Genomic DNA, 13,051 nt, shown 5'->3' with positions numbered 1-13,051 from the left:
CTTTCGAAACATCTGTCCTAAAGTGTCCAGATTCCATTTCAGAATATATTACTTACCGGAGCTGGTATTCTTCTTTCTTGTTCATGGCCAGTGAGCGTTTAACTGTATTTATGTAAGTTAATAAAAATTTTATAACCCTTTTTATGGAATCCTTGAATGTTCTAAGAATTGGCAACAGTTTTACCTATTGTCTTTCATATCTAAAAACTCTGGTAACCCAACTGACCAAAATTGTCTATATACGTTCCCAGAGTTCCAATCTCTAGATTTTAGCAGGAAAAGAATGTTCATATTGTTTGAAAAATGAATTGGCAATTCTTCCTACCATCAGCTAAAAAACAAATGTATGAATTGTTGTAAAGCAAAAATCATTATTTCAGGGCTCCGTATGTTCCCTTGTTATGCGATGCAATGTACTTATAAATCCCTATGTCTGACACTAAGAATTCAAAGAGGCAGGCATAGAATGACAGTTTTATTTTACTTCTAGTAGAAAACTACAACTAGGAGAATAATCAGATAGATTTTTAGTGCCAACTTGATGGCCCCTTTCTGCACATCATCACAGATATGTCACCCTCCCGTGGCGTGGAGGTCATAACACATAGTTTAACACTTTCTGAGCCTTTTTCATTTCCCAATGAAATGAAAAAATGTCATAGATTTTTCATTTCCCATTTCTTTAGAATCAACAGAAAGAATAAAGTTCACAAAGTCTGGAGCTGACCTTGAGAACTACCTTTGAAGCAAGACTTTTAAAAAATGTTACGTTGAATTTTCCAACAACTCTCTGTGGATGTCCTAGTTGTATCATTGTTCATGGCAGCATTGCCTTCACAAAGCTGCTCTTACAGTCAAGGGTCAACAACTGAACCAACACAATTTGAAATAATAGCAATACATCAAAACCTTAACATATTATCTAAATGTGGCATTGAACAATGCATAGCCCTTACCCTGCTGATGCCATCAGGTCCTGGGTGAGAAGGGTGTCCAGGTGGCCCTGGAGGACCTGGTTGACCAGGGACTCCTGGTTCCCCATCAATTCCCTGAGGACCACGAGGACCCTGCAAAAACAAGCCAGTGGGAATGACAACCTATTGCCAAATGGGCACTTAATAGAAAGCTAACTGCACAGACTTCTTGGTAGAGATGGTGTGTTCATTATTTTACTATGAATGGCTGTACTGTTTGATTCCAACTATCACATTCTGGAAAAGGCAAAGCCATGGAGACAGTAAAAAGATCAGAGGTTGCCAGGGGTTCGGGTGGGGGTAGGGAATGACTAAGGAGAGCACAGAGGATTTTTATGGCAGTGAAAATATTCTGTACAGTATAAGGGTGGATATATGTCATTATAGACTTTTGTTCAAACTCATAGTGTACAATACTAAGAAGGGACCCAAATATAAACTATGGACTCTGGCAGGGGATGCTGATAATAGGGAAGGCTATGAACATTTGGGGACAGGGTATGTATCAAATTCTGTACCTTCCTCTCAATTTGGATATGAACCTAAAACTTCTCTAAAAAATAAAGTCTTAAAAATAATAAAAAGAACAATAATCCAGCCATCTACAGTAATTTAGCACTGGTCACAGAGTCTACTATTGGGACATGGTACATTCTCAGTAGGAATTTTCCTCTTGATATAAAACATCCCCAGTAATCACCCTTCCTGGAATATTTATAAAATTATAGTCAGTTTATTAGTTACCTAGAATAAGATTTTTATTTGGTTGAGTTTTGTTGTTCAAGAGTATTAATCCACAGTTTCTAAATTCTCTTGCCTGTCATAGATGGCAGTTAACTAGGTGCATGCCTGCTGGAACTCCCCCCAACCATAACTACACAAAAATGTGAAGGAGCCTTGATTGTAGTTGGGGGAGGGAGTTTTTGTCTTTTTAATATTTTAATGTTTCTCATAGTTCCTGGCACATAGTAGATAATATATTTATTATACGTTCACATTTCAATCTGCTTTACTCTAGTACTTGAAGTCGAGCACACTTCATTTCCCTTACCACCCCAAAGGCAGACAGACCAATAGAAACAGGGAAAGGCACAGTGACCCAGCCAAGTCCATGTCTCAGAGAAGTGAGCAATGATTTCTAGCTGCCACGCTCCACCCTCCTAATCCACAAACTGAAGACAGCTTGGGGAACAGCCACGTCCTCAGTTCCGGAAATGCTCCGTCCCCTAACCTCACCATTTCCACAAGCCTTGTTAAGTATTTTCTGGCTTTATAACCCTAAAGAGACTTAGCCAACTTTAAAAAGAAAGGAAGGGCTACCGAACTAAAAAGTCAATATAATTTTTATAATTAGGAGCATGGATTGAGAAAAATATGGTAAATGAACTGAGTTCAATAGTAAAAGAGGCTTCTCATACCTAAACATGAGAATACCAAGCGGCCCAAAGTAAGTGACTAAAATACAAACTCATATAGCAGAAGGAGTAAATAGAGGAGAAGCTGAGGTGGGAGAGGGGGCAGTTTGCACGTGATGGCCTTGGGGAAGGTGGCATAATAGCTATTCAATTTAATGTATTTTAACATATTCAAACATTCATATAGACATGTTTACTTCATGGAAGATTGGGGTACATAAGCAAATGTATCTTTTCCAATAGAAGTAGATAATTTACTCTGAAAAAAATGACATTGTGAATAATATTTTTCAGAAGCATATTCTCATCCTTTAAAAATCAAACCTTTCCTGACTCCCAAGCCACTGACAATTTACTGGACTCTTTTCACTGTGTGTACATTAATGGAGGCTGACTTTAATTGCTATCTAGGATTTCTGAAGTGTGTGAGTGTGAACAACAGGAACCGCAAATACATGTTGTCGGGGGTTACACAGACAAGTACTAGTCCAACTTACTCACAGAGCCTTGTGTGAAAAAGGACAGAGGACTTGTGGACATGGACAACAGTGTGGCAATAGCTGGGGGAGGGGAGTATAAGGAGACTAAATGGTAGTGGAAAATAATGCAATAAAGATTAAATAAAAAAGAAAGCTAATGTGTTTTGAAACATGAAATGACTGATTACCAGTTATTAATATATACAAAAATGAGCTGACACATTATCTCTGCTCTCAAAGAGATTTCTAAAGACAAACCTGAAACTCCACTAGTGTCAATGGGAGTAGAGAGAGGTTTGGATAATATTAATACTCAAAACATTGTCTTTTCTCGAGCCCTCTGTGATTAATAACCATGTTTCAAAGTCTGCTCTGAAGACAGCACACTACTTCATTGACTTCTTCTGTATTCTATGTCTCCATGGGATCTTCTTTAAATAGCCTACATGATATGCTATTATAGAGCTTGAGAATAAAATTCACAAAAACTTTCCAAAAGAAAACATAGTAAGCAAGATTATAAGTGAAAATAAGAAAAAATATATGTATGTGAACATTTTACTGATAAATGTTGAAAATAAAAATTGTAACTGGGGAATATATTAAAATATATGTATTTTCATATTTCCAAGTAAGCTGAATCCCATAAATTTATATTAAGGTTAACATTCTCCCATCCCCCAGGATACTGTAGAGCCTCAGGAAGCAATCTACAATAAAAAGTACTTGCAGATTGCCACTAGGTGGCGACCTTTAAACGTTCACGAGTCGAAAGGAGTGATGACTTTATTCTCTGCTAGTTAGTAGTTGGACAAACACAAATTATGATATGTCAGAACTGGTATATTTCCCATTTTACAGATAGAAAATGAGCCTATAGATGTTAAGTGTCATATGCAGTTAGAACTCAGCACATCATTGACTGCCCATATCTGACAGGTTGCTAGTTTGTCATGACTGTAAAGTTACCAGGACAATACACTTAAACTAAGGACATGTGGTAAGAGACATTCATGATGGTCATTGGCTAATAGTGAAGACTTCTTGAGAGTGTCTCTATAGCAGTAGCTTAATCATGTGCAATGTTGCCTTCCAAGAGACATTTGACAACACCAAGAGCTAATTTTAGTTGTTACAATTGTATGAGGCAATGGAGCAGGTGTTGCCACTGGCATGGAGTGGGCATGCATTAGGAATGCTGCCAAACATACCACAATGCATAAGGAAACATCTGGCCCCAAACAATAATATAATTGAAGTTTAGAAATTGCTGTACATTCTGAGCCTCCTGTAGTGTTTGATAGTAATGGGGGGACAAAGTGGCATTTATAATTGTAGTACCACCCTATAATGTTCTAGGCATAGTTTTAGTCAAGCAGCTCCTGCATATCTTGAGACCTATGGCAAAACATCCTACCTATGGCAATTTTGTAACATCATACCAATATCTTGAAATCAGCTATTGTGAGACTATTTATACCAGGAAAATCAGCAAAAGCTAAGGGCAGATTTTTTTTTTAATGAATCAGTTGTTAAACACAATCACACCAATGCTTGCTAGAATTAAGAAAGAGAAATAGATTTCCTACTTGGGTATCTGCCTGATTGTCTTCCTTAATTCCAAATAAATAACTATTCCTCACTCTTTTACTTGCACACCCACGCACACAGACTATTCATATTGATTGTTTCAGACCTAATGAAGATACAAAAAGGAGCAACCATACACTAAGTTGAGAAAGTTGAGAAGGAGACGGGAGGAGAGAAGGAAAGAGGGAAGAGAACAGGAGGGCAGGGGAGGAAGAGAAGTTAAGAGCAGTGAGGAGTAGATTCACTGAATCCTAACAAGGAATTCTGGAAGTCCAACCATTTTTTCATAATAATTTTCACCCAGACTTAGCAGTCACTGTTATTAACTGTTCTCAGCACAAACACATGGATGCACAATGTTTTCTGCATGACGCATGACTCCTTCCCCTCTTACCCTCCCTCTACCTGTTTTTGCTATTCTAGACCCTGGGCAGACATCTGAGGGCTACCAACAGTGTGTAAGCTGCCAGCATTGGTGAGACAGCTCAGCAGAGCAGCAATAAAGGACGGGGCATGAGATAACTGGACCACAGCTTTGCTGCCACCTACATGGCTATGGCCCACTTCTTTCGGGCACTGTTATTTACCTGCATGCCTACCAATACCGCTGATAACTCCAGCTCCAGTTTGGAAGAGTATCAGCATAATGCTATACTTGATGAAATGTGTGGAAGCATAAAATAGCATCAAATATGAAACCAGTGTGGCAAGAGTTCCCAGTGACATGGCCCAAAATACTTTTTCCCTCGTGTATATATTCAAGGTTGTCTGTTGCTTCTCATTCATCAATCTCTCACCATTTAGGTGTGGGTAAATACATATTTGAAAAGCTAAAAGTCCACAGAGGTAAATTTTAGTAGATATCATTTGACAGAATATGAAACACCACAAATTTTTCTGATTTGAAACATGAGATAGTTATAGCAATATAAAAATTAATCCAGTCATTTAATATATGAAAGTCACTAGTTTTTGTGAATGAGATAAAGAATTACTATCCTAGGATAGCAATTGGTGATAAGAGTAAACATTTGGTATTCTCATGTTTTATATCGAGGGTATAGAATTGATTATTTAAATTTAAAGGTGCTCCCTTTATTCTGCCAATGGATTTCTTGATTTCTAAAATTATTCCTTTGACAGTTCTGCAGCAGCAGCTCCATGAAAAATGCAACATACTACTTGCAAAATAAATTCATTATACAACCAATTAAGAGAAAATGTTGTCCTCTAATAATTCATTCTTTATCCAATTTGGTTATTCCTGTAGCAACCACAGATCACAGAACTTGGGTGTTTTATCTCAACAGGACGTTCTTGGCATTGTTTACTCATGAGTTGCACCTTCTGAAAACAACATGAGGTATTCATTATGTTTCCTTAGATTCTACATCATTTTAAGTTGAACTCATAAAGGACAAATAAATGTCACGTGTGCTATCTAAAAATATGAGATAGTTGTTAGCACATGATAATCTCTTCATGACCTGAATTCCATGTCACATTTAACAAAGGTGAGCACAGAGCTGCCGGCGCTTCCCTTCGTCCAGAGAACGTGGTATAGCAAGGGCCTTACTCAGTACACGGTACCATCCGCACAAAGGGAGCCCATGGCCAACTTACAGGTTTTCCTTTTGGCCCTCTCTCTCCTCTTGGTCCTTGTGATCCTGGAGGTCCCTAAAGCAGAACATAGTGGTTATGCCTGCAAAACATGTATACTTCAGATGTTTTGTTTTAAAGATTTGCTTGGTATAAGAAAACTTGAAAACAGAAATATCACCATTCTTTTTGAATTCAGTTCAATTGAAGGCCATAGAAAATAAAGCTGTGTGCATACCAAATGTGCATAGAAAGGCTGTTTGTTTTAGCAGTGAAGCTTACAGGTCTGTAAAGAATTAAGTGTTACATTATAGCACTGTGGAGCCCTATGAGCTGAATGTAATAGTTTGAACAGTAATGGCAAATTTGTACAGATCATTTTTGCTGTCTTGTCCCAGACAAGTTTTTGCCAATAAATTATGGGTACAAAAACTTGTATTTCAGATTTTTAGAGCTACATAGATATGCAAACTCCAAATTTCAACTATCTGAGGGAATGTATGAGATCGTATTGGTACACAATACCCCAAACTATTCATCAGAGTCCAAGTTGCTAATGAAAATGAGAGAAAGAAAAGCCTCTTATTCTACTACTGCTTTATGTACTGTACATTCAATAATCTTATTTTCTACTTGATTTAGAATGTTGCATCATCTCCACAGTATATTTAACACCCACTTAGAATTTTCCAAATAGTAATTGCAGTTATTTATCCCTTAAAATAGCAAGTGATTATTATATTTCAAAAGTGGCATCATTGTGCTGATATCTTCAATTAGCTTTTTTTTTACAACTGCAGTTGCCTAGAGAATTTTATTTCTCTTCAAAAGTCAAAATTGAGTTATGAAAATTAGACTGTGCACTTACTCAATCAAGCATACAATATTGTTTAAAAGCTAAAGTTTCAGAATGACTGAAGCAGGCCTGTTAAAGCATATTGCATTTTACTTGTGTTGATTTAATGCATTTTAAATTCTGCAGGCATCATGTGTGTGTATGTGTGTGTGTTATCCATCTATTTACCTATGTATGCTACTAGTTCAAACTTGAAATCAACAGTCTTTTATGCTAAGCCAGAAATATGTTATTCTGATGTGTAATGTCAAATTTTACTGCTATATGATTTAATTTCATTAACAGGTAAAATTAACAGTTTGTTTCATTGAACAGACGAAAGTGATCTAGTCTTAATCATTGCTGAACAACAGGCGGTATGCCCTCCTTCCACTGACTAAGGTTAACCTGAAATTAGCAGTGTGAGGAAAGATTGTCTTGCCCTTCACATAACCAAAGAAACACTAACACTTGAGGAATAATAGGGCACTTCAACTTCAGAATAAAATGAACCCCTATGTGGCATTCATTGCTGCAAAAGAATGCTTAAACTCTAAGATATTTCGAGAAAAAATGCTTCAAGAAAACATTCTATTGTCTTGTCACGGGTACGATATTCATAAAGGTTCTCAGTATCTCAAAGGACTGACGAGAGCCATAGACAGTGGAGGAAATGACTTACTGCTGGTCCCGGGCGGCCCCGTATGCCTGTTACCTAAACGATAAACAGAGTAATTGGTGAAGATGAATTCCTACCTGCAGAGTTTTAGAAAAGGCAATAGTCAAACAAATAAGAATAATAACAAAAGCACCAGTGAATATTTTAAAAATAAATGTTGTCAATTGATGACTGTTTCCTCCCTGAGTTATGAGTTAAAACGCCATCTAACTTAAACTCTAACCTAGGGAGGCAGTGCTGGCAGAGTAGTTCAGAGCACAGCTGGAGCCAAGAAGTCAGGGTGCAGAGCCTGCCTGCACATCCCTTTTCCGTGCATGGTAAGTAAGGCCTTGGATGACTGACTTACTGCCTCTGTGCTTAGATTTCTCTTCTGTTAAATGGTCAGAACCATTAGGAAATTACTTTCTTCAAGAAGTGTTGTGTTGTGAAGACAAACAAACAAAATGTTTTAAAAGTACTTAAAACAGCACCTGAGACATAGTAAGTACACATAAGTATTTTTAAATGAAAGAAAAAATATGAATGATTTGTTTCTAGGCAATCTGTTAAAAACAGGCCAACTTAAAGGCAAAGCCAAAATGCAAACCCTGCCAAATAAATCAACATGCACACACTTTTGCTTTGGCAGAGGGATGATAACTCCTTTAAAATCTATGAGACTGGTTGTTGAAGAACTTTAATTCTATTCAGTGATATACTTTTTGATTATTTATAAATCTAAATAATTCTTAAGAACTCATACAATATGGAATCTCAATCTGGATAATGGTATGACATATTTCCAGAAATGTGGAATATTAAATCATGCCTTTCTCTCTGGATTACATGTCTATTTATACTATTAAAAATATATATCTTAACTATTATTCTACATTCACATGCAATTTTGTAAGACCCTGATTTTTGCCTTTGGTCATGGGACTGTAAAAGTCAAAAATATTGTATTAAATAAACATTAAATTTTGTATTCAAACCGATCTATTTTGGTTAATATTCAAAATTACACTAAAGAAACAAAATATGCATTAACATTAACTTTTGTTAAATAAAAAATAAACCTATCTTGGTTTTCTTGTTTTATACTAAAAACTTGCTTATAAAATAACTAATTTCCCTTCTTTGAGAGTATATATAGAAGCAATACTATGCACTTTACTATAGCTAACTTTATTAAAGGTACATGAAAATAATGCAGACATATGTATACTTACAACAGGCACCAATCCTGGTTCTCCTTTTTCTCCCTATGAAGTTAAAAAAACTTTATTTAGCAAAATAATATGATGTAATGGTTTGTTGGACATAAAGTCATGCTAGAATATTCTATATAAACAGTGTCGATTTCTTTGTGAGACACAGGAAAACTCAGAAATGAAAGTCAATCAATTTTGGATAACTAGATATTATTCATGAAAAAACATACTACTTATCTGAAAGATAGAAAAAGAAAATAAATTCAATTCAGTTTTATAGCAACCAAAACCAAAGAGTTGACTAGACCAAGAAATGTTTGTGATGAAAAGATATAAAGTCAAAGTACCACAGGAAAAGATACCTAAATACTAAAAATATAAAAGAATTCTAGAAATGTGGACACATGTGAACTTTCACACTCTTATTACATGCCACCTAGTGTTTAGTAATGTAGCAGATGCCAGTCCTGAAGTACTCATCACTCTTTTTTAAAACTCATGGAAGAATCTGAGAATTAACCAGAGGTAAATGTGCTCCCATTAATGGGAAAAAAAGGGGGAAATAAGAAAAGATGTGATAATATTAGGTAATTTTAATATCTGAGGAAAATATAGAAAAAATACTTAGAAAGATATTAATTGAATAGGAAAATGAAAATAACACAAGAAACTCTCATAAGTCAAAGTAAATAAAACCAAGCAGATTTATTTGCTTTAATAATAGATGTAGCAAACACAAAAGATGTTGATGAAATTTCTTTGGATTCTTTGAATTTTAGAACCACAAAAACTGTATTTTCATAGCATGACATCAAGTACATAGGTTAAATAATACTGGATTAGTTGCATCTTTATATATCTTTATTTTATCACATATTTACCCTTATTTTTTAATTTCAGGATTTGTCTTGCAACATACTGTGGTCTCCCCAAGGTCATAATCACGTCTACTTTACATCTTCCATTTGGCATACTTAAGTTCTGAACAAATTCTTCATGAATATATTAATATTCATTAATATTTTATGAATCAATGTTTTTTACTAGGCAATTGCAGAAAATAAACACATTAAGGATTTATATCCAAAAATGTAGAAAAAGCAAGGGTAATGAGTTCTATTTAATTTCTTCTTTCACGTATATTATTTTTATCTGATTATAAGAATAATATGAGTTCATAGCAGGAAATTTTTTTAATACAGAAACTTAAATATTATGCTAAATAATATACTCATCACTAAAGAGATCAACACTGTTAATATTCTGGTATTCTTAGTTTTCCTTCATGTACCTGAACTTGGTTTACCTAATCAAAGCCTTAGTATTTTACTCTTAGATTTTGTTTTCATTTGTATAATTAAAAATAACATTACAATAAGTATCCTTGTTTATAAATGTTTGTGTAGCATCTCTAATTAATACCTTACAATATATCTCTAGAAGTTAAAGTTGTGGATTAAAGATCATACATATTTTTAAGATTTTTTAATTTAAATCACCAAATTGTACTCCCAAAGATAAAGTCTAATTATATTCCCACAATACTATCGCATCTGAAAACATTTTGTGATGTGAAATTTTTGAAGTTATTTTACAATCTTAGTCTTAATGTTGGACTCAGAAGCAGAACAATACACTGATGATTCTTATTGATTCTAATGATGCTATAGCTAACACACTGGAAGTCAGGAGTAAACTGAGAATTCAGAAGTAGGAAATGGTTCTACAGAGGCAAGGGCAAACTCTCACGTAAGTTCAAGGTAGAACACAAGAGACTGAAAGTCAACCTACAAAAGGACTAGGGGCAGAAGGGAGCAGTACACATTGGGAGCAAAGCAGAACAGACTTATGTCTGCATTTCCGCATCTGCTAACTTCTAGACTGGGTCTTTCCATAATTAACATAGTGTGATGTTAATAGTGTGATGTTCAAAATTAACCTTTTAAGAGCTATAACTGCTTTCCTTGAAATATTGAAAGAATTTGAATTGTTTAGAAAGGACAATATAAAGGATATAGAAAGGATATATAATCTGTGCCCAATTTTAAGAAGGAGTTTATAAGAATGATGCTGGGAGGAGGGATTTCTTTCTAGAACAAATCTATAAAAACAAGTAAAAAAGGAGGAAAAATTATTTTAGCCAAAATGAGAAAAATAGAATAGCCGGCTAAGAATGGTTGTGAAATCTCCATCCTAAGAGACCAAGCAAGAAAAATGCACACTTTGCTCTTTGTACGTACCATGCAACTGCTGATGTCTTAGCTACATTGTAGGGTTTTGGGGTATCTTATTATGACCTCTCTATTTCTTGACAATATTTGATATGGGTTGAAGTATTCCATTATCAGATTAATATAATAAATTTTTCTAATGATTCTATGATACTTCTTACTTTGGAAAAAGCCACAAAAGTAAGTATCTGTTGCTTTTGTTAATACAGGCTTTGAATAAGTTAATTTATGTGAAATAATTTATCTAAAGTTTAACTAAATTTGAATTTCATGCCCATTTAAGTACTCAGATTCAGATGAGAATCACAGTTTAATTTTCCATCTTGTCGGTTACTTGTCAGTTAAGGCTATGTGGACATGCCTTATCACTGTTATAAGATGCCATTACCAGCCCTGGCTGGCATAGCTCAATGGATTGAGCTCGGGCTGGGAACCAAAGTGTCCCAGGTTCAATTCCCAGCCAGGGTACATGCCTGGGTTGCAGGCCATAACCCCCAGCAACCGCACATTGATGTTTCTCTCTCTCTGTCTCCCTTCCTTCCCTCTCTAAAAATAAATAAATAAAATCTTTAAAAAAAAAAAAAAAAAAAGATGCCATTACCACGGAGATAGTCACAGTGTTTTCCCCACTTTCCCATCACCTGTATCATTTGCCTCTTACAGAATTATAGCAAAGGAACTATGTGGTAGTTAATATGAATAAATGAATAAATTATAAATAAAACTCAATATTGAAATAAACCAAGCACAAATGCATTTTTATACCATTACTCTGCTCTCATATTTTTGATGACATCTGATAATAAATGACAGTCATAAAGATAAGAACATAACTGAAGCATGCTAAATTGGCATTGGCTTTGAGTGTGTCCTTCCCCCAGCTGTTTCATACTGCCTTCGGAAAAAGCAGTGATCTAAATGGCAGAGCCTAACGTGGTCCCTCAGCAAGCTGGGCAATTACTAAACAAATTAAACTGATTAATTCAGGGCAGTTCTCACAGTCAGTTCTTCTTTTTTATCTTTTTAAAGATTTATTCATTTGTTTATTTTTAGAGAGAGAGGAAGGGAAGGAGAAAGAGAGAAAGAGAAATATCAATGTTGCCTCTTGCATGCCCACTACTGGGGACCTGGCCTGCAACCCAGGCATGTGCCCTGACTAGGAATCAAACTGGCAACCCTTTTATTTGAAGTCTGCACCCAATTCACTGAGCTGCACCAGCCAGGGCTATTCTTTTTTTATTTCATAGAATATCTGTATAGATGTATCTATCTATTTTGTTTGAGGCCTGTACTTATACACTTAGCTTTCCATTTTTCTACCTTTCAGATATATATTAAATGTAAACTGGTATTTGCGGCCCTTCTCCTTTGACATACACTCAAAGAGAAATAGCTTCACTGATATTTATTTCAATAAAGACAAATTGATGGCATTGCCCTCTGAACCAAAAAGTGTAGAAGTTGTCTGGCAATCCCCTCGGTAGCATCACTCTTATTTGCCATGCATTTATAGCATTGCTTTATCTGAATATCTGATTATCACTTTACTGAAGTTCTCTAGTATGCAAATGTAAAGACAATTAAAATTCACAGCTAATCTGTCTAACAATTGCCTTGAAATTTGGGATGACTGCTCATTTCCACTCTTGAATCCTGTGCCCATCCCATCTGGGTAATACTGGAGCAGATTCTATAGTTTTCAAGTTAACCAGAAAACTGAAAACACAACCAAGGCAAGTGAACTCCCTCCACTTAGTGGGACTGCCTATTTCCAGATGTCAAGTGTCAAAACTGCCAATGTGCTAGGGTCATGGCGGTATTACACACTTTTCCTCTTGAGTGTAAGGTTTGTCTCTGCAATTAAATTTTAGGCACCTTGACCATGAGGACAGGGAGAGAAGGGAAGGGTATGTGTTTGGTAAAATGCTCAAATAATTCTTTTAGTTAAATCTCTACTTCTCAACTAATGGAAGAGGTACCACAACCCCACTAAAATAGAACTAACTTCCTTCCTTCCTTCCTTCCTTCCTTCCTTCCTTCCTTCCTTCCTTCCTTC

The 13,051-nt window shown here is 35.5% G+C and overlaps 1 protein-coding gene across 1 annotated transcript in view; it reads right to left on the bottom strand.

Moving 5' to 3' along the window:
* The window catches only part of COL5A2 (collagen type V alpha 2 chain), a 141,550-nt gene that overhangs the window by 56,234 nt on the left and 72,265 nt on the right, over positions 1-13,051 (bottom strand). Inside the window, exons 4-7 of the mRNA XM_028508718.2 lie at positions 8,783-8,815; positions 7,575-7,607; positions 6,082-6,135; positions 957-1,067 (exon numbers count right to left, since the gene is read on the bottom strand). Of these exons, the coding sequence (XP_028364519.1) occupies positions 957-1,067; positions 6,082-6,135; positions 7,575-7,607; positions 8,783-8,815 (231 nt within the window). The remainder of the gene's footprint in view (positions 1-956; positions 1,068-6,081; positions 6,136-7,574; positions 7,608-8,782; positions 8,816-13,051) is intronic.

Source organism: Phyllostomus discolor, chromosome 4, assembly GCF_004126475.2.
Source record: "Phyllostomus discolor isolate MPI-MPIP mPhyDis1 chromosome 4, mPhyDis1.pri.v3, whole genome shotgun sequence".
NCBI lineage: Eukaryota > Metazoa > Chordata > Mammalia > Chiroptera > Phyllostomidae > Phyllostomus > Phyllostomus discolor.
This window is presented reverse-complemented; position numbering and strand designations above follow the sequence as displayed.